The 24,600-nt window shown below is 53.1% G+C and overlaps 2 protein-coding genes and 1 long non-coding RNA gene across 12 annotated transcripts in view; 2 read left to right on the top strand and 1 right to left on the bottom strand.

Annotated features, from left to right (window-relative positions):
- The window catches only part of UNC13B (unc-13 homolog B), a 203,398-nt gene extending 200,890 nt beyond the window's left edge, over positions 1-2,508 (top strand). For 6 of the 9 annotated variants that reach the window (XM_029060733.2, XM_029060732.2, XM_029060731.2 and 3 more), the window contains 4 exons: positions 253-309; positions 675-767; positions 1,635-1,794; positions 1,951-2,508. In XM_029060733.2, the coding sequence (XP_028916566.1) occupies positions 253-309; positions 675-767; positions 1,635-1,794; positions 1,951-2,236 (596 nt within the window). In that variant the 3' untranslated portion in view covers positions 2,237-2,508. The remainder of the gene's footprint in view (positions 1-252; positions 310-674; positions 768-1,634; positions 1,795-1,950) is intronic. The other 3 variants (XM_029060735.2, XM_029060734.2, XM_029060727.2) reach the window with 1 other exon arrangement.
- Positions 2,509-13,864: 11,356 nt separating this feature from the next.
- LOC100090442 (phospholipid-transporting ATPase FetA-like) overlaps positions 13,865-24,600 on the top strand; it is a 130,553-nt gene continuing 119,817 nt past the window's right edge. Inside the window, exons 1-2 of one of the 2 annotated variants that reach the window (XM_029060291.1) lie at positions 13,865-13,895; positions 14,102-14,321. The gene's annotated coding sequence lies outside the window, so the exon portion shown is untranslated. Of the gene's footprint in view, positions 13,896-14,002; positions 14,322-24,600 lie in introns of those variants that run through there. The other variant, XM_029060290.2, reaches the window with a different exon arrangement.
- On the bottom strand, positions 22,175-24,460 carry LOC120638280. Its single transcript, XR_005659859.1, has 2 exons — positions 24,281-24,460; positions 22,175-22,501 (listed from the first exon to the last, which is right to left on the bottom strand). It is a non-coding gene; the product is annotated as an uncharacterized LOC120638280 (long non-coding RNA).

Raw genomic sequence — 24,600 nt, 5'->3', positions numbered from 1 at the left:
CATCACTTCGCTCTTGGTCCCCGCCACTGCCGGCAGCCCCGTCTCTAAGGGTAGGTGTGGGAGGTGCAGCCAATTCCCCCCGCCCCCCCAACATTCTCTTCCTCCCCTGACCCGCCCGCGGGCTTTCCCGTGGGATTTTTCTCCGTGGCTTGGGTCTCTTGCTTCTCCGGACCTCGAGTGACCGCGTCAGCGTGGCCGGGCCCTCTCTAACTCTTGTTTTTCCCGTTCTGCTGCTTTTGCGTTCGTGACCAGTGCACGATGGGAAGGGTATTAGGTTTAATGTCAGTGAAGACGTGCACCCGGAGAAGGGTACGTGCACGCTGTTAAAACCGCCACATTGACAAGGCCCTTTCCCTCCTCCCTCGCCCTGTCTTGGCTCCCTGCTCCCTGCACTGGAATGAGATGTTTGTGCTGCATGGTCCGGGTAAGGCGGGAACGGGGCATAGAGGGGGGCGTGAGTGAACTCGGCCAGGTCAGTGCGTTGTCTGGGGGTTCGGGGAGTCAGACACCCGGTCGGACTCTCCCCACCCTCAGAAGGGAGAGGTCCAAGTCCCCGTTGGTGTCCTCCCTTCGTTGCTGGGGTAATCCGCCCACCTGTCCCTCCCCCCCCCCCCCCCCCGCCACCTGCCTTCCCGTCTCCCTACCTGACTGCCTCTCCGTGTGCCTGCCCGCAGGGTCCGGAGTGGAGGACCCTGTGGGAGAAGTGTCCATCCAGGTCGATCTCTTCACTCATCCAGGCACGGGGGAGCACAAGGTCACCGTGAAAGGTGAGCGGAGGGAGGTGGGAGGCTGGATCTTGGGGTCCGGGGCCTAACCCATCTGTCTCCCATCCCACGGTAAACCAGATCCTCTCCCAAAGGAAGGACGAGTGGGGAGGGGAGTCCCCAGGGCCCCAGTGCGGCCAGTTCGGACTCCGGGGTCCCTTGGGCGGTGGGAAGGGGCGCAGGCCCCGAAGGAGAAGCCGAGTCTGCAGCCTCGACCGGAAAAGGCCAGCGTCCCCAGGGATCTGAGGCCGAGCTGGGGGGTGGGTTTCCCGGAAAGCAAAGTCCTTCTCCCTCCTCACCTCCAGGAAAGATCCCCGGCTAGGAAGCCTGAAGTGGGGAGGGAGCTGGGGTCGGCCAGCCAGGTGCAGCCTCCTCCAGACTCTTCCCACCCTCAGCCTCAGATTCCAGCAGCGGGCATCCCCGGGTGGGCCTGGGCAGTATGATTAGAGAAGCGTTGGTTCGGGAGTTTCCGGGGCTAGGCACCAGCGGCCAGCCTGCCTCTCCCGGGCCCTAACCCTCACGGCATACGTTCCGTCTTTGCCCGTCTGATTCTTGCCATTTCTCTCAGGGAATTAGCCAGAGCTGTCGGGTCAGATCCCGTGAGTACGCGGCTGTAGATTGCCAGAAGGGAGTGTCTCGGGGGAGGAAGGGGCGGGGAGGGGGCAGTTCAAGGGACCAGCCGGGAATCTTCGGGTGGTCAGCAGGATGCCCGGTTCGCGCCGAAAGTCGCAACCCCTGCCCAGGCACACACACCACCCCCTCATTCCCCAAAGCCACGTGGAACGGCTTGGGAGCTGGTTGGCACCGCTCTTCTGGGGCGGGGAGGGGGGCGGTGGCGCCGCCCTTCCCGACCCATCCCAACTTCTACAGTGGTGGCCGCCAATGATCTCAAGTGGCAGACGACGGGCATGTTCCGGCCCTTCGTGGAAGTGACCATGATCGGGCCGCACCAGGGCGACAAGAAACGCAAGTTCACGACCAAGTCCAAGAGCAACACCTGGGCCCCCAAATACAACGAGACTTTCCACTTGTGAGTGTCGTCGGAGCTCGGGGCTGGGGGAGGAGGCCTGGGCTGGGGGGGCCACGGTATCCCCTAGGCGTTAACTCCCCGGCAGGGCAGGGAGGAGCGGTAGGGGACCCCTGCCGGGATGGGCCAGGGTAACATCCCCGCCCCCCCGGTCTCCAGCATCCTGGGAAACGAGGACGGACCAGATGCCTACGAGCTCCAGGTGTGCGTCAAGGACTACTGTTTCGCCCGGGAAGACCGCGTGCTGGGGCTGGCCGTGATGCAGCTGAGGGAGATGGCGGACAAGGGCAGCTGTGCCTGCTGGTGCCCGCTGGGCCGCCGCATCCACATGGATGAGACTGGCCTGACGGTGCTGCGCATCCTGTCGCAGAGAACCAACGACGAGGTGGCCAGGGAGTTTGTCAAGCTCAAGTCGGACTCCCGCTCTGCGGAGGAGGGGAGCTGAGGGGAGGCCTCCCCTAACCCCCCGGCCCCCCGGGCCACCGCCGGCTCAGCACTCTCCGGAAGGGCAGAACGCGGGCAGTTCGGCTGCCACCTACGTCCCTTTTCTAGGTGGGCGGGGGTGGGGCACCAGCCAACCCGATGAGAGTCATTTGCCGGGCTGCCGGAGTTGGCGAAATCTCTAACCCTTACCTGTGGTCGTGGTGCGGAAACTCCACAGGGCTTGGACCAGGCTCCGTGTATACACATCCGCGCTCCAACACACACTCACTGACCCCCCCCCCCCCCCCCCCCCGACATCTCCGTACCAGACTCGGGACGCCAGGGTCGGGGTCGGGTGGATATGACGTGGGCTTGCGGGAGTGGGTGGGTGGCTGGTTACTGTCCCGGCTGGGCCGGGTCTAGGATGGGGAGGGGAGGGAGGCTGAGGAGGAGGAGGAGGAGTCTGAAACAGCAGCAAGGGCTAACCGGGGCCCTGCAGGTCTGCCGAGGGGGCTCGGCCTTCGGGACCCTGGGCTTCTCCGGATCCTAGCCGGGCGCCCAAACTTTGTCCTGGGGAGAGCCAGATTGGGGCGGGGGGATCGGGTACAGAGGGAGCTTTGCAGGCCCTCCCCGTGGACCCCGAGACCCCGGTTGTTGAGGGGATTTTTTTTTGCATCAGGAGGGTTTGGTGCTCAAGACCCCCAAGAGCCTGGAAAAGAGGCCGAAATTTCTGAGCGTTCCCTACGGGAGCCCCAGGTGGCAGCCTGGAGTGGGCAAAGTTGGTGAGGACCCGGGTTTTTCTGCGGACCTTCTGGGGGCCAGGGTTTGCTCTGAGAGGCTGACCTTGAGGAGTTGCAGGGGTGGGGCTGAATTCGATTTTTGCAAAGGACCGAGGGGGAGAAACTTCCCTCTGTGGAGCGCCCCCCGACGCCATCCCATCCTCACTCTTCCCCGAATGTTCCGGCCTAGCGCGTGACGTACTGTAATTCTCCCACCGTGGCTGAGGATCAGAGGGACTCCTTTCGAATTTTTTTCACCTATTTTTTAGACCCTCGTTTGGACCCAAGAATTTGGATTTCTACACCCTGGCGGGTTTCCGGGGGCCCCGGAGATAGGGATTATGCAGATGCTATCCCCGAACCCTGGCCACCGTGCCAGATTGGGTGTGCCCTACCCGGGGCAAGAAGTTTCAGGACTGTCTCAATAAAGGTGAGGGGAGCAGCCCGGGGCGGGGGGCCTGTCTTATTGATTGGAGGTTTAGCCCAGAGTCCCATTTTGAGGGTAAGGCTGGACTTGGGCAGAGGAACCGGACCGGCCCTCTGGGAGGTGCGGATTTTAGGAGCCGCCAGAGGAGCCCAGCGGAGCTAACGGGGCCTGGCTCGGCGAGGGTGGAATCCGCTGCGTTCAGGGCATCTTTGATAGGGAGCGGGGCGGCCGGGACCGGACTCTGGGCCTCCCTGCCGCTGCCCACCACTGCCCTGAAACCCGGCAGCAGGCCCGACCCGTCCCGATTCACCGACCTCGGGGCTCCCCAGAGGCGGACACATCTCCTCTCCCTCCTGGAAACCGGTGAGGAAGAAGGTCCCGCAGAGGAGGGCACCGACTGGGGGTGGGATGCCGTGAACATTGAAGATGAGGACCGGATTTAGGACAGGACCTACGCAACTGAAGTAGAGAGACGAGGAGAGCCCCAGGGAGGAGGAAAGGGACGGAGAACGAATCCCAGAGGAAGCCGAGCGGCTTTGGTCCGGGAGAAGAGAAGACTGGGGCCTGAATAACCATCTCCCAGATAGGGAACGAACTGTTCTCCACTGGGCAAAATGAAGAGAAACTCCGTAGCAACCAAAGACTTGCAGGTGAAGAGCAAGTGCGAGGGGGAGACTTGAGAAACTGTGACCAGTAGAGAGTGTGGATTCTCTTTCTGTGGGCCTTTTAAACCCAGAAAAGGGTGGGCCCGGGCCAGCCCAGTGCAGGGATGGCAAATCAGAAGGGGGAAATGGAAAAAATAAACTCTTGTCTGGAAACAGAAGGGGAGCTGACTGTGTATTTTGTGAGCAGAAATAAACCTAGTGTGGTGGAGTCTCCCTTAAAGAGTGACAACGGGTCTTTGGGGCGGGGGGGGGGGAGGCTTCGGCACCGAGAAGCGGGGCAGAGGAAAAGATTCCCGCGTTAATCAGCTCCAGGCGTAATAGGGCATAGAACCCAGATCTTCTTGACTCCCAGAGCTGGACCGACAGAAGGGCTACGCTTACTCTGATGGGTTTAAGCTCCTAAATTTTCGGAAAGAACCCATGGCTGACAATTGAGACGGCGGTCTCTTTTTAGGAAATGAAGTAGGACGGCCCCAGCAACCTTCAGCTCCAAAGGGGCCTGCTTGAGCCTGTTTCCCTTGGGCGGGGGGCGGGTGCTGGCGACCCACAGGACCTGCTGTTTCAAACTCTGGCTTTCATGCAGTGGCCAGGTTGGCTCTCTCCAGATTGCTATCATTTCCGAGCCCTCGGGCAGCTTGGATACTCAGGCACTGCGGCCTATGGGCCACCCACCCCAAGCCTCATACCCCGTGGGCCGGGAGGGTAGGGGGGCCAGGGAGCCTAGGGATTAGGGAGCCCGGTGGCAGAGAAATGCCAGGATGGGGTTGGGGACATCTGCTCTCTCTCCCGGTGAGCCCCCGGGATGAAATCTGCAAACAAGCGCTTAACACGCAGTAAGCACTCAGAAAATACATTGAAAAAAAGGCCCGGGGGGTGGGGGGCGGCGGGTAGAAAAACACGGTGGGAGAGGGAGTGATTTACCAGCATCTCTAGCTTCTCCTAGTTCTCAGAAAACAAAGTGGAAGTCTTCAACAATAAACGAGAGGAAGTGTTTCTATTTTGGATTCAAACGCGCCTCCATTCAGCCGGCAATCTGAAGCTAGAAAGAAGAAAGTTATTTGGAGAAGAGGAGTTGAAATACGGTAAAGGGAACCGTACCGATATCTGCAGTTTTTTCTTAAATACTTCATTCCTCTTTCTGAAAGAAAATTAGAGGGTGTTTTTCCCTCACAGGTTTTTAGCTTTGCAAAAAAACCCCAAAAACAGGTCGTTGGGGAAGATGATAGGAAAAAATTCTTAACCACCATTCCTGGATGGGCTGCCCTCTCCCGTCCCCCTCGTCGTTACCTCTACCAGCTTCAAAGTGTTATAAAGAAACCTCTGGACCGCCCCCTTTTCTTGAAAAACTGTGGATTCTCTGACACGGTCCTGGCCTGGTTGTTCTCATTCCTCTCTGCCCGTGTTTTCCTAACTTATGGGGCTCCATTCTGGGTCCCCTTCTATTCTCCATCTACACCGATTCCTTGGAGAAGTCATCCATTCTCAGGGCTTCAACTATCACCTCCACGTGGATGACTCCCAAATCTATTTCACTTGCCCCGACCTCCCTCCGCTCCAATCCCACATCTCCTCCTGCCTCCCTGGCATCTCTAGATGGAATTTCCCGCTGGCATTTCAAAGTCTAACTCTCCAAAGTAGGACTCCTCATCTTCTCCCCGCTCCCAAATAATAATAATGTGCAGAGCACTGTTCTAAGCGTTGGGGTAGATACAGGGTCATCAGGGTGTCCCACGTGAGGCTCACGGTTAATCCCCATTTTTACAGATGAGGTCACTGAGGCACAGAGAAGTTAAGTGACACAGCTGACAAGTGGCAGAGCCGGGATTCGAACACATGATCTCTGACTCCCAAGCCTGGGCCATTGAGCCATGCTGCAAATCTCCTCTCCCTCCTCCTAAATTTCCCATCTCTGTTGGAGACACCCCCCATCCCTCACCCAACCCCACCACTTTGGCATTATATTTGACTTCTCTCTTTCAACCTCCATATTTAGTCGGTCACTGAACTCCGCCGGTTTTTGTTCTTCACATTTGCAGAATCTGCCCCCTTCCTCTCCATCCAGACTAGCACCACGCTGCTGGAAACGCTCGTCACAGCCTGTCTTGGCAACCGCAGCAGCCTCCTCACAGACCTTCTCGTTTCCAGCTTCTCCCCTCTGCGGGCCGTACTCCACTCCGGTGCCGGGATCATTTTTCTAAATCATCGCTTCGTGTGCTTCTTTCGAGAACCTCCAGTTTGCTGCCCATTCCTCGCTGCGTCAAGCAGAGACCCCCGACTCGCTGACTTTAAGGCGCACGAGGGGGTCTAAGAGCCCGGGCTTGGGAGCCGGAGGTCGTGGGTTCTAATCCCGCCGGTCTACTTTGTCTGCTGGGTGACCTTGGGCCATTCACTTCACTTCTCTGGGCCTCGGTTCCCTCATATGTAAAATGGGGATTAAAGACTGTGAGCCCCACTGGAACAACCTGATGACCTTGTATCTACCCCAGTGCTTAGAACAGGTCACATAGCACATAGTAAGAGCTTAACAAATGCCATTATTATTATTATTCTTTACCCCCTCCTTCCCAGACCACACACATCTAACTCACTGTGCCTCATTTTCGTCTCTTCTGCCATCCACCTCTGGCTCACGCCTAACTGTCCGACCCTCCCTTCCTGTTTGCAGCCATCAGGCCGCTGCTCTCCCCAGCTTCAAAGGCCTTCTGAAACCGCCTCTTCTCCAGGAGTCCTTCCTAGAGAAGCAGCGTGGCTCACTGGAACGAGCCCGGGTTTAGGAGTCGGAGGTCACGGGTTCTAATCCCGGCTCCGCCACCTGTCAGCTGTGTGACTTTGGGCAAGTCACTTAACTTCTCGCTGCCTCAGTTACCTCATCTGTAAAATGGGGATTAACCGTGAGCCTCACGTGGGACAAACCGATGACCCTGGATCTCCCCCAGTGCTTAGAACGGTGCTCGGCACCATAGTAAGCGCTTAACAAATACCAACATTATTATTATTATTGATCACTCGCTCATCCCCCTCCTCATTCCTGCACTTATCAACCATTTGTGTCCCTATCTCTATTTTCTGCTTCCCCCTACATGTAATTTATTTGCGTGTCCATCTCGCTCCTCACCCCCAACCCCCGTAGATTGTAAGCTCCTTGAGGGCAGAGACCTTCTTTTCTAATTGTATTGTCCTCTCCAAAGCGCTTAGCAGAGTGTTCTGTTCAGAGAAAGAGCTCAATAAATACTACTGCTCGATCGATAAATTTCTGCCTTGCCGAGTGGACTCTACCTGGATTCTGCACACACACCTTATGTAGCTATGTATCACTGATGGTTTGGGGTTGGGTGGGGGTGGGAGTGGTGATGATGAAGATGGTATTTGTGAAGCGCTTACTATGTGCCAAGCACTGTCCTGAGCACTGGGATGGATACAAGATAATCAGTTTGTCCCACGTGGAACTCACAGTCTCCATCCCCATTTTCCAGATTGAGGTCACTCTGGCCCAGAGGAGTGAAGTGACTCACCCTAGGTCTCGCAGCAGACAGGTGGCAGAGGCAGGATTGGAACCCACGACCCCCAAGCCCATGCTCTTGCTGCTAGGCCATGGTGTGGGTGTGTGTGGGGGGGTGTGTGTGGGTGTGTGTTTTAATGCTATCGATGCCTATTTGTTTTGTTTTGTTGTCTGTCTCCCCCCTTCTAGACTGTGAGCCCGTTGTTGGGCAGGGATTGCCTCTGTCACCCAATTGGACTTTCCAATCGCTTAGTACAGTGCTCGGCACCCAGAAAGCGCTCAATAAATACGATTGATTGAATGAATGAATAATGATGTGCATATATCTCTAATTCTGTTCATATTGATGCTCTCGATGCCTCTTTAGTTGTTTTGTTGTCTGTCTCCCCGCTTCTAGACTGTGAGCCCGTTGTTGGGTAGGGATTGACTCTATCTGTTGCCCAACTGGACTTTCCAAGCGCTTAGCACAGTGTTGTGCACTCAGGAAGCGCTCAATAAGTACGACTGACTGACCGAATGAATAATGATGTGTGTATAAATCTCTAATTCTCTTTATATTGATGCTCTCGATGCCTCTTTACTCGTTTTGCGGTCTGTCTTCCCCCTTCTAGACCCTGAGCCTGTTATTGGGTAGGGATGGCCTCCCTCTGTCGCCCAATTGGACTTTCCAAGCGCTTAGCACAGTGTTGTGCACTCCGGAAGCGCTCAATAAATACGACTGACTGAATGAATAATGATGTGTGTATAAATCTCTAATTCTATTTATACTGATGCCGCTGATGCCTCTTTACTCGTTTTGCTGTCTGTCTTTCCCCCTTCTAGACCGTGAGCTTCTTGTTGGGTAGGGAGGGTCTCCCTCTGTCGCCCAATTGGACTTTCCAAGCGCTTAGCATAGTGTTGTGCACTCAGGAAGTGCTCAATAAATACGACTGATTGACTGAATGAATAATGATGTGTGTATAAATCTCTAATTCTATTTATATTGATGCCACTGATGCCTCTTTACTCATTTTGCTGTCTGTCTTTCCCCCTTCTAGACCGTGAGCCTGTTGTTGGGTAGGGATGGCCTCCCTCTGTCGCCCCATTGGACTTTCCAAGCGCTTAGCACAGTGTTGTGCACTCAGGAAGCGCTCAATAAATACGACTGACTGGATGTGTGTATAAATCTCTAATTCTATTTATAATGATGCCACTGATGCCTCTTTACTCGTTTTGCTGTCTTCCCCCTCCCCCTCTGTCGCCCCATTGGGCTTTCCCCAGCGCTTAGTACAGTGTTCTGCCCCCAGCAGGCGCTCCATAAATAGGACGGAAGGAACGCATGACGTACGTTGGTGTGACGTAATGGGGGAGGGGGGCGGGGGCCGCGCGACCTCCCAGCCACTTCCGGTCGCGTGCCATCGGGCGGGGAGCACGTGCCGATCCCGCGCGCTCCCCACCGCCCTCGCGCGCGCGCGCGCGCCCGGGCACATGCGCAGTGAGGCCCTTTTGGGCGGGAAACGCCCGGCGCGGCCGCCGGTGAGTGGGGGGGGGGGGAGGGGCGGGGCTTCCCTCACAGGCCACCATTCATTCATTCATTCATCCATTCATTCATCCATCCATCCCGTGGCTCAGTGGCAAGAGCCCGGGCTGGGGAGTCAGAGGTCATGGGTTCGAATCCCCACGCTGCCCCCTTGTCAGCTGGGTGACGGTGGGCAAGGCACTTCCCTTCTCGGGGCCTCAGTGACCTCATCTGGAAAATGGGGGTGAAGACTGGGAGCCCCACGGGGGGCAACCTCTTTCCCCTGTATCTCCCCCAGCGCTTAGAACAGTGCTCGGCACGTAGTAAGCGCTTAACAAATACCAGCGTGGCTCAGTGGAAAGAGCATGGGCTTTGGAGTCAGAGGTCATGAGTTCGAATCCCAGCTCTGCCACTTGTCGGCTGGGTGACTGTGGGAAAGTCACTTAACTTCTCTGGGCCTCAGTTACCTCATCTGTAAAATGGGGATTGACTGTGAGCCCCATGTGGGACAACCTGATTTCCCCGTGTCTCCCCCAGCGCTTAGAACAGTGCTCTGCACATAGTAAGCGCTTAACAAATACCAACATTATTAACAAATACCAACATTATTATTAATATCCATCCATTCATTCATTATTATCATTATTATTATTATCTATCCATTCATCCATCCTTTCATTCATTCATTTATTCATTGCATCCTACTGATTAATAATGATAATGTTGGTATTTGTTAAGCGCTTACTAGGTGCCGAGCACTGTTCTAAGCGCTGGGGGAGATACAGGGTCATCAGGTTGTCCCACGTGAGGCTCGCAGTTAATCCCCATTTGACAGATGAGGTCACTGAGGCCCAGAGAAGTGAAGTGACTTGCCCACAGTCACCCAGCTGACAAGTGGCGGAGTCGGGATTCGAACTCATGACCTCCGACTCCCAAGCCTGTGGTCTTTCCACTGAGCCACGCTGCTTGATTGAGCGCTTACTCTGTGCAGAGCACTGGACTAAGCGCTTGGGAAATACAGTTCGGCAACGGAGACCATCCCTACCCAACGAGGGGCTCCCGGTCCAGGAGGGGCCAAGGCCCGGGCGGCCCCTCCGCCCCGCCGGGGTCGCCCCCGGCCCCGAGCTCACCAGGGCGGCGGGCGGTGGGCGGCGGGCAGGGCCGGGAACCAGGACCAAGCCACGGCCCGGACGTGGTGGTGCCCTGGACGTGAGGCCTCGCTTCCGCCAGGCCCCGACCTCACCCTCTGCCCTCCCTGCCCACCCTCCCCGCCCCACGGGGCCTCGACCCTTCCCCCCCAAACGCTGGGCCTTGACCCTTCTCCCCAGTGCTGGACCTCCACCTTTCCCCCCAACGCTGGACCTCGACCCTTCGCCCACCGTGGACCTCGACCCTTCCTCCCAACGCTAGGCCTCGACCCTTCCCCCCAACGCTAGGCCTCGACCCTTCCCCCCAACACTGGGCCTTGACCATTCTCCCCAGTGCTGGACCTCCACCTTTCCCCCCAGTGCTGGACCTCCACCTTTTCCCCCAACGCTGGGCCTCTATCCTTCCCCCCAACGCTGGGCCTCTATCCTTCCCCCCAACTCTGGACCTCGATTCTTCCCCCCAACGCTGGACCTCGACCCTTCCCCCACCATGGATCTCGCCCCTTCCCCCCAACGCTGGCCTCGACCCCTCTCCCTCAACTCTGGGCCTCGACCCTTCCCCTCAACGCTAGGCCTCAACCCTTCCCCCTCAACACCGGGCCTCAACCCTTCCCCCCAACGCTGGCCTCGATCCTTCCCTCCAGTGCCGGACCTCAACCCTCCCCCCCAATGCTGGACCTTGACCCTTCCCCCCAATGCTGGGCCTTGACCCTCTCCCCAGTGCTGGACCTCCACCTTTTCCCCCAACACCGGGCCTCGACCCTTCCCCCCCAATGCCGGACCTCAACCCTTCCCCTCAATACTGGGCCTTAACCCTTCCCCCCAACGCTGGCCTCAATTCTTCCCCCTCAGCACTGGGCCTTGACCCTTCCCCCCACCCTACCTGGCTTCGACCCTCCACCCCATACACACCAAGCCCCAACCCTGTCCCCCTGCCCTCCCTACCCACCTCCTCCACCCCAAGGGGACTCCACGGCGACCGACCCTTCACCCCCACGCTGGTCCTCAATCTTAGCTCCCACCCCCTGACCCTTCCCCCCTCACAACAGACCCAACTCTGCCCACCCGCCAGACCTCAACCCTTTACCCTCCCTTCCACCCCCACACCCCCCCAAGACCTCGACCCTTTCTCCCCTCCTGCCCAGCCAACCCTCCAATAGACCCCCTCCTTTGACCGTCCCCTTCTCGCTCCCTCCTTGCTGCCAGCGGTCCATTATGGGCCCCTCGCCCATCCTCGGATTTCTCCCCGAAACTGGCTCACGTTTCGACTACCCAATTTGCCGCCCCATCGTTGAGCCGCCTCCCGACGGGGCGGCCGGCCTGAATCCTTTCCGTTTGCCACCTGCTGTGATAAAGAGCATCCCGTAGCGATTTTCCACAGACGAAGGCCGGCGCGTTAGCCCCCGGTGTTCCAGGACGAGTTAAACTGACCCGAGGTGGCGTCCGCGTGGGTCACATCCTCGAGGTTGCGATTAAAAATCCCCATCTGCTTCTCTATTTTTAATCTCATTGTTGAGCGATGAAATTTTTAAAGATCACTGAAGTGTTTTTTTATATTTTAAATTTATGCTCGATTTACTACAGTCCATGAAAATCTTAGTCAGAGATCACCTTTACAATCTACTGACTTTTCTAGGTGAACAGTTTATTGCATCGAATGCACCTGGCCATACGAGGGAAGGACTTCTTAGAATCAGGTACCCTCTCCCACACCACAGTCAGCCTCCTGCCCTGAGCTCTCTGGGATCAATCACGTCACAGGGCTTGCCCTTCGTTCACGAACACTCCCGCCTGAAGCCCAAAGATGCTTCGAGCAGTCCCGGGGGAGCCGGGGTCGCTCCCTGAGGTCACAGAACCCCCATGCGATAGCAGGGAGTGGATTGGAGATAGGAGCTCCCTCCCAGGAGATCATCGGTTAAACCGTCCCTGTAAACATTAACTTCTCTCAGGACATCTGTAACTCATTAGCGGGAGCCCTTTGCCCTTTCTGTCTGTGAATTAAGGAGTTTCCTGGTTCCTTCTGACTCTCAAGATGGGAAACGTTTGCGACGGGCAAAGAGCCTCAGAGCCTCCCAACTGGCTGGTGTCGTCCTGCCCGTAACCCGTTTAGCCAAGGGTGGCCAGTGTTGAACGGGATGGAAGGAGCGAGGGCGCCTGCCTAGGGAAGAAGGGAGGTCCCCGTAATGTTATTAATGCGTCTTCCGAAGCCCCCCTCAAGCCCTTCTGCCCCCAGCTAAGGTTCCGGGGCGGGAGGGCGACCCTTGAGCTGGGAGGAGCCCCGAACTGTGACCCTGGGGTGCATCTGGGTCACAGACTTTGGAGATCCTATATCCCCGGGGTCCCCGTGAATTGGTGAAGAGTGACAGTACATTACTCGGGAGGTTATCCTCGCTGGTCCATTCTTTCACAGGCTGTGACAGATTATTGGCCACTGCCATTTACGGGGTTTAAAAGTAGTCTTAGTCACCACAGGCTCATTTTCTCAAATTGTTTAATTGTCCAGTCGGACGGCAAAAGTACTGTAAATCAGCAGCTCTCGCTAATTTTAAACTTTCATTACCAGAAGGCATTGGAAAACAAACGTGTTATTCTCTTTAACTTCCCTCACCAGTCCAAATCTTTGTGATGGAACTTCCCTGCCAGGTACTGAGTCATATCCACAGCTCTGCTAGACATTGAAGGTTATTAAAAGTGATGAATTGGGCTCAAATTGACCTACCAAGCCACTGGCAGGGCTGTTTATTTTCTCCCCCTCTAGACCCTAAGCTTGCCGCGGGAACCCGTCCGCCAACTCTGTCGTACTGTACTCTCCCAAGCGCTTAGTACGGTGCTCTGCACACAGTAAGCGCTCAAATCAATACCATTGATTGAGAGAATTCTTTTGCTATAAAGAAATAGCCACAGGATGCCGAGAATGAGGAAACTTGGAGAGCAATGTAGTGCAGGAGCTGAGCGCTCTCCCTCCCCCCACTCCCCCCCCCCCCGACCCCCACTCCATTTGTTTTTCATTCTCCCCCAGCCTGAAGATTGAACCCCAACTCAGAGGTTGCCAGTATGATTGGTTTATCCTTGACAATAGAACTTCCTGAAAGAACCTGGCCCAGCCCCGTCCAATTCTTCAGTCTGAACTAGTTCCAGACCGATGAGTGTTTTCTTCCCTTCCTAGATGCTGTCTGGCGGATTTTTTTCAGAGTTGCAGGAGTGTTTACTAGCTGTAAATTATGAATTGAAGTTAGAAATCCCATCATTTCCCATAAAAGAGGTTCTCATTTTGGACATCCTCGCAAGTTTAGTTTTTGAGGAGCGAGGGGAGGCATTCCCCAGTGTTTCTCTTCCCTTAAGATCCCTTCGGTTGTAACTCCAAATCGCTAATGAAATGGATTGACGGGTAAGATTTTGGGAAAACCTGAGGGGCGCACAGTGATCCAAAGCTAGACCTCAACTGATCATACTGCTTTCCCACGGGCACTCCGTAGCCTCTTTACTCTGTCAGAAAAACAACAGACAAACTCAAATCCGGTTTTAATTCTTTTAAAGGGGCTCTGAGGAGTTGGCTTTAGTCTGCAAATGGACCTCCAGGATTACTCCTCGGGGCTTGGGTTGCTGACCATCTCTTTTGTGTTTCAATTTGTAGGTGGAGGTTCACTTGCACGAAATATCTCAAGGTAAGTGTTGAACCAATACCCTTTGCGATAGCCCAAGTCCAACGATCAAATGGTCTTATTTGCTTAGTGCTGTGCTGGGCCGTGTTCCACCCACGGCGTCGGGAAGTGAACAGTCGTCTGCTCTTGGAGCGGTCATTAAAGGACTTCTCCCGAGCCCCCCAAGAAACCTTACCCTAAACTTTATCTGACGATTTTTCCATAAACAGTTCCGGCACCTCACCTCAGCTGGCCCTTGCGTCCACTGTCAGCCGAAGTACGGGAATTGCAAAAGTCGGGGAATTTTCAATTAGGGGCTCAAGTCCCCCCGAGGCATCGTCAACGTATAACCTTCCCTGCAGAAGTCGAAAATATTTTGGCGTCGTGGTTTTGGGACTGTTTTAGAGGGTGGCGAGGGGACCATTCCAAATAAAGAACCACAGCTGCCTGGTAAGTAACTTACTCTTAATGATATTTCAAACAGAAATCTAACGAAGGCTTGTTCATTTTCGATTGAAACATTTTGCGGCCCAAGTCGGCGTGGCTCAGTGGAAAGAGTCCGGGCTTGGGAGTCGGAGGTCGTGGGTTCTAATCCCGGCTCCGCCACTTGTCAGCTGTGTGTGACTTTGGACAAGTCGCTTCGCTTCTCTGTGCTTCAGTTACCTCATCTGCAAAATGGCGTTGAAGACAGGGAGCCCCATGTGGGACAACCTGATTACCTTGTATCTACCTCAGCGCTTGGAGCAGTGCTTGGCACGCGGTAAGAGCTTAACAAATACCATCATCATCAAGTCAATGGGCGAGTTTCTTGTCAGGGTCAGCCATCGGGGGACTCATTTTCCTGTTTCTCATTCATTCATTCGTTTGTTCAATTTTTTGAATTTTTTGAGCGCTGTGGGCAGAGCACTGTACTAAGCTCTTGGGAGAGTACAATGCAAAGATGAACACATTCCCTGCTTACAATCTAGAGTGGGGGGAAGCCAGATGTCAATACAAATAAACAGAGTACAGATATGTACACATAAGTGCTGCGGGGCTGGGAGGGGAAGAACAAAGGGAGCAAGTCAGGGCGATGCAGAAGGGAGCGAGAGAAGAGTCTGGGATCGAATTGCTCCCGTAGATCTGGCGGAGCCTTGCAACTTTAGAGGCTCCGTCTGGTTCGGGAATGACTGCTCCCTGCTTCCAGGAGTAATAATAATAATAATCATGTTGGTATTTAAGCGCTTACTATGTGCGAGCACTGTTCTAAGCGCTGGGGTAGATACAGAGTAATCAGGTTGTCCCACGTGAGGCTCACAGTTAATCCCCATTTTACGGACGAGGTAAGTGAGACACAGAGAAGTTAAGTGACTAGCCCACAGTCACACAGCTGACAAGTGGCAGAGCCGGAATTCGAACCCACGACCTCTGACTCCCAAGCCCGGGCTCTTTCCACTGAGCCACGCTGCTTTTCGAGGTGGAAGCTTCAGACTACTTGGCTGAGCGCCTGTTTTTCTTCCCCCTGGGATTTTCCCCTCCACCCCCATCTCCGCCCCCGCCCTTACCCCCGTTTGCTTCCGTTAGACTAGATGATCCCGACTCCCACGGAGTTGGTGGGACTGCAGTTTGGACCACCCATCCCTGACTCCTGTATAAATGGGGAAATGTGGGCTCTTTTCGGCGCGAGCCGTTAGACTGAGTTCGTCTGGTCCATTCAGATCAGCTATCAGATCAGCTAACGTCAAGAAAAAACCTCCTAGTGTTTTTTGAAAGGCGGAGTAATGCTTGGTGGCGAGTCATTTGAATTCAGTACGAAACTCTGACCCGATGTAATATTTTCATGCCTTGTCTGTGAGATTGTCAGCACCTTGAGACCAGGTTCTTCTATCTTCTTTTTCTTTCCCTAATCATAATTGTGGCATTTATTCAGTGTATTGACTGCTGTACCAAGCTTTTTGGGCGCTCTCTGGTACTCTCCCAACCGCTTAGTACTGGGCTCTGCACTCCATGAGCACTCAATAAATCCCATGGCTTGATTGATTGGTACAAGGTTAGGAAATCAGATACCATCCCTGCCCCACATAGAGTTCACAGTCTAAGCGGGAGGGAGAGCAGCTATTTCACAGAGGAAGAAATAAAAACGCAGAGAAGTGAAGCCCCAGTAATAATAATGATGACGATGGTATTTGTTAAGCGCTAAACCGTGTGCCAGGCACTAAACGCTGAGGTCAATACAAGCAAAGCGGGTTGGACACAGTCCTTGTCCCACGTGGGGCTCTCAGTCACAATCCCCATTTTACAAAGGAGGTAACTGAGGTCCAGAGAAGCGAAGGTCACACAGCAGACGTGTGGCGGAGCTGGGATTAGAACCCAAGTCCTTCTGACTCCCAGGCCTGTGCTCTATCCACTAAGCCAAACTGCTTCCCTGGACCCTACTTCACCATCCAACTATAGATCCATCTCCCTCTTCCCCTTTCTGTCCCCAATCCTCCCATGGACTTTATGTACCTACTGTCTCCACTTCCTCTCCACCAACTCCCTTCTTTGACCCCCTACAATCCTGTTTCCACCCATTTCCTTCCCTAGAGAGACTGCTCTCACCAAGTCTGTCCTGTACAACAATCTTCATCAAGAGAGGAAGAAGATGTGAGTTAGTCAATATTGCTCTTCACGGGAGCGGGGGATGATCACTCCGGTGGCCCAAAGGTTATGGGAACCAGTGCATTATTGTCTCCGAGGTTCGGCATGGCACAGTGGAAAGAGCACAGGCCCGCGAGTCAGAAGGTCACGGGTTCTAATCCCCGCTCCGCCCCGTGTCTGCGCCGTGACCTAGGACAAGTCGCTTAGCTCCTCTGTGCCTCGTTCACCTCATCTGTGAAATGGGGATAAAGATCGCGAGCTCCATGTGGGACAGGTGCTTGTCTCCACCCCAGCGTTTAGAAGAGTGCCTGGCACTTAGTAAGTGCTTACCAAATACCTTGATGATGATTATTGTGATGATTTTTTATCCCACTGAGGGGCGAGTTGCCATCATGACTCTTTTCCCTAAGGGAGAGGGGGATCGATAGGGTCAGAAAGGAAGAATTTATAGTTCTGGAGGGATCAGTGATGTTCCCAAGTCTCTACTGGGCCTGGGAGCTCTGGTCTGGAGCCGGCTCCGCAGAGCATCTGGCTCTCCTCACGTTGCCAGAGAAAATAGGCAACTTGCCCCCCGGGGTCCTAGAACCACTGGCTTTTTGGCTCCTTTCAGGCCCCACCTTTCACCCTGAGGAGGAAGTCGCAGTGACCCCTTGGTAAATGCCGAGGGACGGACTTCTTGCCCCTTGGGCCTTGCCAATAACAGAATCATTTTACTCCACCATCTGCTGTGGGAAGAACGGGGGCGTTATAACAACACAGTCTGTTCTCCTGGAGGAGAACCAAGATGGAACTGTGTCAGAGAAACCCAGATTAGATATTCATTCAATCGAATTTATTGAGTGCTTACTGGGTGCGGAGGACTGTACTAAGAGCTTACTATTTCCAGGAGAGGAAGGTGGTCCCTGTTCTTGCGGAAGAGACAGTGAGAATGGGAATGTAGCCTGGAGTGCCCTCCTCCGCCGACCTCACTTGGCCTCCCTCCCAGCCTCTGTCCAGGTGGCAGAAAGGAAGCAGCTGAAAACAATGCAAGGGAGACGAGATTAGGCTATAACAGGGGGAATTTGGGCTAAGCATTAGGACGGACTTTCCAGCGATGAGCTGTGCGATACTAGAGTGCTGTGCCAAGAGAAACAAGGCACTTACTTTTCTGGGAGTTTTCAGGAAAGGGCAGATTTATTTCTAAGACGGTTCTTTTTCTAGCATGCTTCATTTGCAGACGTGCAGGCAGGGGGTGAACCGAATGCCCTACTGTTTTCCTGTCTATGAATCACTTTTGCCAGGGTGGGGAGGAAAGAGTTGATCAAGGGATCTTGGTTCTCCACCTGGTCTGTGAGACCTACGCGGGACAGGGACTGTGCCCAACCTAATCAATTTGTATCTACCCCAGCGTTTAGAACAGCGGTCGGCGCATCGTAGGCGCTCAACGAATATCGTAAAAACAAAACGAAACAGCTCTTTCTCTGACTAGCTTCAAGATCTTGGGCAAGTTCCCGTCATCTGCCTAGGCCTCAGTTTCCCCCTCCGTACGATGGGGATGATTATCACTACCGCTTCTATCATCTCCCTTCTCCCACCTCCACAGGATAAGGGGAGGACCCAGGGTCTTAAAACTGAAGTGAATTATGTTGAGTTCATCCGAAGGAAGCCTCTTGCAAATCCAAAACGCTTTCCTCTGGTTATTGGAGTCAAAAACTTCCAGATCTAAAGCTCTCCCACTAAATGCACAAAATTAAAAAAATGTTCTCGGTGTAACTGTTGACAGTTTTCTAATTTTAATGTAGTCTGTCTCAGCAATCCTCAGATGAATGGGCACCGTCAAAACATTTAGCAGTTTGCCAGATTGGGGAATGAGCATGTATAAATTACTCAAACCAGAGCACCCGACATCCATTCTGACCTTCCTTTGCTACTGTATTTCCTTGCAGTTCTTTGGAAAGATCAGCCAGTGATTGTAAGCAATTTCATTTGAATTTAATTCATTCAAGTAATAGAAGCATGTTTAGCGTGTTATGGATGTCATGATCCAGTCTGCACTCTTCCTAAGCAGTTGCTAAAATCATTTTTGCTGTCTTTATTTGTTTTGCCTTTGATCCCTGTGTCAAACATCCCTCGTTTTCCCGTTCCCTGCCGCCTTCCCAGGCGTTGCACGTATTCACTTCTCCGCTCCACAGCTCTAACCACATGCCTGCTCGAGAGTACATTTAAGAAGTTAAATAGCGCCGTCGTGCTTCTCATTGCCTCTCGAACTCTTCAGACTCATTGACGGAGAAGGACGGGGTCCTAATGTACTCCATTCAGCTGCTCCCTACCTCCTTGGGCTCCCTGCCCGCTCCCCTGGGCAGAGCGGTTCCCCAGGACGGGGAGAGCCGAGGTGAATCAAGCCGGTGAAAACCCCTTCATGGTAAAAAGCAGCCCCTCAGCCTCTCCATGTCATTCGATCGTTTGCCGATTTGGCGTTATCGTCACGGCATTTGTTAAGCTCTTACTATGCTCTAAGCGCTGGGGTAGATACAGCTTAATCAGGCCAGACACTGTCCCTACATGGGACTCACAGTGTAAGGTAGGAGGGAGAGCAGGAACTGATGGAGTGGGTGCGGAGGGGCTGAGTCTCAGAGCCCTGAGCGTTCTCCCTTCCGTAGTCTCTAGGACGTTCCATGATCCCTTCCTCACCTACCTCCCACACCATTCTTAGCGTTTCGGTGCAAAAACTCTTCTTCTCTCCGGATAGTCACTGCAAGGTCTTATTTTCCAAATTCTCCGTGTAGTTGTTTCAGCAACTTGTCCTCTGAAGAGAATAATTGGACCTCGTGTGGCTCATTCAAATCTACCCTCGGAGAGAGTGCTTCGGTGGATCCTAGTGTTCCAGGAGCAGAAGTGCGCACTCGTTATTCTCACTAAAATCCATTAGCAAAGAGGGAAAGGTGTGGCATTTTGTTCCAGTGAGTCTCTGTTGCCTGGGAATTCTGGAGCTTGGAGTAACCGCAATAGAGCCTCATGCCCACAATCAATGGTATTTACAGAGTGCTTACTTTGTGCAGAAAACTATACCGAGCACTTGGGGAAGTACAGTACAAAAGAGTGGGTAGACACCACCTCTGCACACAGTCTACAGGTGGAGACAGACATTAAAAGAAATTACAATTAAGGAGAAGCAGTCAAGACATGAACCTCAGTGCTCGGGGGCTGGGGTGAGTATCACAGTGCTCAAGGGATGCAGATCCTAGTTGGGGAGGGCCGGTAGGGGAATTGAGGGCTTAGTCAGTGAAGGCCTCTTGGAGGAGATGTGATTTTTCCGCAAGTTCTAAAGATACGATACGACTGGGGTGTCGGGAACTAATCAGGGAAGGCTCGTGGAAGGAAGCGAGATTTTAGGAGGAAATAGGAGGGCTCTGAATCTTCGAATATGAGGAGAGCCGTGCTCTGTCCGATTTGGAGAGAGTCCCGAGTGGATGGGAAGGGGCTGGGGAGGGGCTGCAGCGTGATGGAGGGAAAGACTGACGGGAAACCTTTTAAGCCTACAGTATAAGAAAGCCTCAGACAACGCTGCATCTCAGCTGCAAATCGACATTTAATTCCCGCAGCTAGACCAGAATGGGACAGAGTGCTCAGAGAAGATGAGGACTCCTGACTTCCAGGGCCGCGGCTCTCCCACTATGCCACACTGCCTCCCCAGTGTGCCACACTGTATCACGTGGTAATGTTGGTATTTGTTAAGCGCCTATTATATGCATAGCACTGTTCTAAGCACTGGGGTAGATACAGGGTAATCAGCTTGTCCCACGTGAGACTCACAATCTTAATCCCCATTTTACAGATGAGGTAACTGAGGCACAGAAAAGTTAAGTGACTTGCCCACAATCACACAGCTGACAAGTGGCAGAGCTGGGATTCGAACCCATGACCTCTGACGCCCAAGCCCGGGCTCTTTCCCCGAGCCACGCTGCTTCCCCGTGAGCACTCCACTCTGATACTGAGGTGCAGAGAAGTCAAGCGACTTGACTAAGGTCACGCAGCAAGCGTCAGTGCCGGATTTAGAACCCGGGTCCCCTGACCCTTAGGACAGTGCTCTTTCCACTAGGCCATTCTGCTTCCAATCCCGGTGTTCTCAGTGAGAGACATTATGCAAACAGTCATTTTGCAGAGTTCCCTTATCTCTCATTCTTGGGAGCGCCCTAATCTCCACAGAGATTATCCAGAGAATCATTCACCACCCAACCTGCAACTTTTCTGGAAGTATCTGTGGATCAGGTTAGGTAAACAGAGGAAATACAGTCTCGGGAGGTCTGGGCGAAGCTCCCCTTGGGCTTTATCAAAAGAGATGAGTAATCTGAGGCTTTCTATCTGTATTTATTCCTTCTGACATGGACTCAGTTCGATCAAGAGGTGTTTCAGGGAGAGCTTTGAAAAGGGCTGCTTGGAGTAAATTGCTTATTGCCGTTCCTTATGGACTTTGGACAGAGATGATATCAGGATTGTGGGGGCGGCCCCTGCCTGGCTCTCTCTGAGAGCGATCCGCCTCTTTACACCTCTTCGTGGTGGCGGTGTTGGCTTAGGAGTCCGGTAAGCCGCTCGTCTCCTGTGAGATATTGGGTGGCTCACTTAAATTCTCTGGGCCTCAGTTAATTCATCTGTGAAATGGGGATTAAGATCGTGAACCCCATAGGGGACGTGGACTCTGTCCAACCTGATTACCTTATAACTACCCCAGCGCTGAGTACAGTCCCTGACACATAATAAGAGCTTAACAGATGCCATTTAAAAAAAAGACTGGAGTATTTAACAGTTCCACAAAAGTATCTGTATCCCCACTCCCTAAATTACGCAGCGCCTATTGTTAAGTCGACAAGAGGCGCACATGGGCACTCCACAAGAAACAAGAGGCAGAAGGACCAAAAATACACATAGGAAGGTTCTTTGATTTCCCAGTTTGGGAGTTATGCTATTAATGGAGTTTCCTGAATTTCAGAGGCTCAGATTTGCATTAAAGAACAGCAGTTTAGGTGAGTGCACATTTCAAGCTGATTTTTTTTTCTCCTCCATGTCCCTGGATAGAACATTTGGGTTCACTGTAGGCTGGTCAGTGTCATTATTATTATTATTGGTATTGGTATTTGTTAAGCGCTTGCTATGTGCCAAGCATTGTAGTTAGAACTGCGGTAGATAGACATTAATCAGGTCAGACACAGTCCTTGTCCCATATAGGGGCAGTGGGAGGGAGAAAAGTTATGAAATCCCCCTTTTACAGATGAGGAAACTGAGATGCAGAGAAGTTAAGTGACTTGCCCAAGGTCACGCGGCAAGCATCAGTGCCAGCTTTTGAACCCAGGTCCTCTGACCCTTAGCCCAGGGCTCTTTCCACCAGGCCACTCTGCTTCCAATCCCAAAATGGTTCTCAGCGAGAGACCGTTTTGCAGAGTTTTTTTCTCTCTCATTCTTATGAGCGTCCTTGATCCCTTCTCTTAGTTATTGATTTTTTTTCTAATTCCACAGTCTTACCGTAAAAAAGCCTGGAAAAACTTACTACTCCTGAGCTCCTGCCTTGTTCAGTCAGTGGTGAAGAACTTGTTCGTGTTACAAGCCGCGTGCTTATTTTTTAGAATCTCTGTGGGAAAAGTCTAGCTGTGAATTTTGAACCGTACGTGGCAGAGTCGAAGTAACTGCTTCCAGGTTAATGGGATCCAATGGACTAGGCAGGAACTTGTGCTTTAAGTAGGGATCTCAAATGCAGGAACCAAAACCTCTGCTGGTCTCAACTTGCTGTAGACCTCCTGAGACCTGGACCTTCTGTGTCCTCATCTGTTGTGGAGGGAAAGTGATCCTTCCCTTCTCCCACCTTTTCTCCCTTAGCTGAGCTGCTGTATAGATGAATCGAAATTTAAAAATCCGTACAATCCTTTGAGCCCCTGAGAGATAGGAATTCATGTCCCCATGAGGTGGTGAGGGGGTTTTCTCCGTTTTCCTTTCTTTTGAGAGAAGGCCTATTGGGGAAAGTCTCCATTAGAGTGAGTTTCCTGGGAAATGAAAAGAGAAAGCTCTCTGTTAGAGTGTCTCTGTGACCACAGGGAAAGAAATACCATACTGGAGGACTTACATGAGAGGACATACATGGGCAGTGGAAAGGGAGTCAAAACAGGATTTAGGAAGTGGAAGAATGCAGTCCAAATTGAAAGAAGATGATTTTGGCAACTACAACTTAAAAGGAACTGCGTTTTTACCACCTCCACCCCCACTCAACTCCTTGCCTATTGTGCTACCTTGGTCAAGCCACTTAACTTTCCTTTGCCTCAGTTTCCTCATCTGTAAAATGGGGATTAAATATCTGTTCTCCCTCCCGTTTAGGCCAGGAGCCCTAAAGGTGGGACAGGGACCGTGTCCGATCTGATTATCTTGTACCTACCCCAGTGCACAGTAAAGCACTTAACAAACATTATTATCATTTTTATTATTTTAGAGGGACATTTGAAGAGACCAGACAGGAAAGGGTAATTCAGGTGAGAGATCCCTGAACCAGAGGAAAGAAGAAAGGAACAGAGAAATGGTTTACTTTAGATATGTGGCCAAGAAAGAACTGATAGCTCTCTTCATTATAATCAAGCTATTGTTGCTCAAAAATGATATCAGGATTGAGAGTATGGGAAATCGAGACAGAATAATGAAGTCAAAAGAGAGGAGGAAACAAGACACTTGGAATAAGGAGGAATTGCTGAACATTTGCTTGTCCGGAAATGTCGGCAGACAAGATCTTGGGGTGGCATTCTGGGAGACTTGGCGGAACAGCAGGTCCAGAGGACTTCCCTCTGCCAAATGGACGAGTGGGGAGTCAAAGTTGTCGAAACGGAGGAGATTGCTGTGCCGAGGGAAAAGTGCAGCGGGAAACAGGGGAGGATGGAGGGGACAGGCAGAGTCGACCTCATTCATTCTTTCATTCAGTCATATTTATGGAGCACTTACTGTGTGCTAAGCGTTCAGAAAGTACAGTTCGGCAACAGATAGAGACAATCCCTACCCAACAGTGGGCTCGCAGTCTAGAAGGGGGGAGACTGACATCAGCTGGTTGTGTGCCCTGAGGTGGGAATTCAGAAAACTGCCCCCTAATGTGATATAAGGTGCATCGTGCCGTGGCCCACACAGGACACCACAGGATGACGTCTCATTCGCGGACTGTAGAATAGTAAGAATTATGATAATAGTGGCATTTCTTAAGGGCCCCACGTAGGACAACATGATTGCCTTGTATCTACCCCAGTGCTTGCAATAGTAAGCACTCAACAAATGCTATTATTATTAGTATTATTATTATGCCAGCTAAACAGTCAGTCCCTGCCCCTCATGGGACTCACGGTTCAAGTAGGAGGAAGGACAGGTATTGAATCCCCATTTTACAGAAGAGGAAACTGAGTCCCAGAGAAATGAAGGGACTTGTCCAAGGTCATGCAGCAGGCAAGCGAAAAACCTGGGATTAGAACCCACGTTCACTGGCTCATAGGCCACCGCTCTTTCCATTAGGCCTCACAGCTCTTGGCCGTGGGTGAAAGTAAAACCTGACTCATTCCAAACGGGGAGAGGAGGCTGAGGCTCCTTCAAATGCCCGGTGGTTCTGGTAAGACCGGGGGCTGTGCAGGGAGGGCGATGAAGCAGGGCATTCGAAAACGCTCCATCAACGAGACTCAGGCTCACCCCAGGGCCCCGGGCCGGGCTGGGGACTGGGTCCTGCTGGCTGAAAGAGTGAACCCGGCAGAAGAAACGTGGGTTGGCTTTCCCCCGTCCCCACCCTAGAACGGATCCCGTACCCTGACGGGAGCCATGGTGGCTCAGTCCGGGAGCTGACGATGACCACCCGGCTGCCTGGCATCACAGCCCAGGCTGGTGCTGTCTCGAGGCCAACTCTTCCCTTTGGGGCGTTCGCCACTGAAGGCAGCCCAGCGGCTGTCTCGCTGCTCCAGGTGGGTCCTTGTCCAAGAATCCCTCCGACACACACACCCCCTCCCCCGAAAAATGTCCGTTTGAAACAGTTCCAACTGGCACGGATCTACTGGTGTTCCGTTGCAGACCGTTCCGCCTTACTGCCACTCAGCCCGCATTGGTCCTTGCTTTAACTTAATGAGTTTCC

This window comes from Ornithorhynchus anatinus, chromosome 3 (assembly GCF_004115215.2).
Source record: "Ornithorhynchus anatinus isolate Pmale09 chromosome 3, mOrnAna1.pri.v4, whole genome shotgun sequence".
Taxonomy (NCBI): Eukaryota; Metazoa; Chordata; class Mammalia; order Monotremata; family Ornithorhynchidae; genus Ornithorhynchus; species Ornithorhynchus anatinus.
This window is presented reverse-complemented; position numbering and strand designations above follow the sequence as displayed.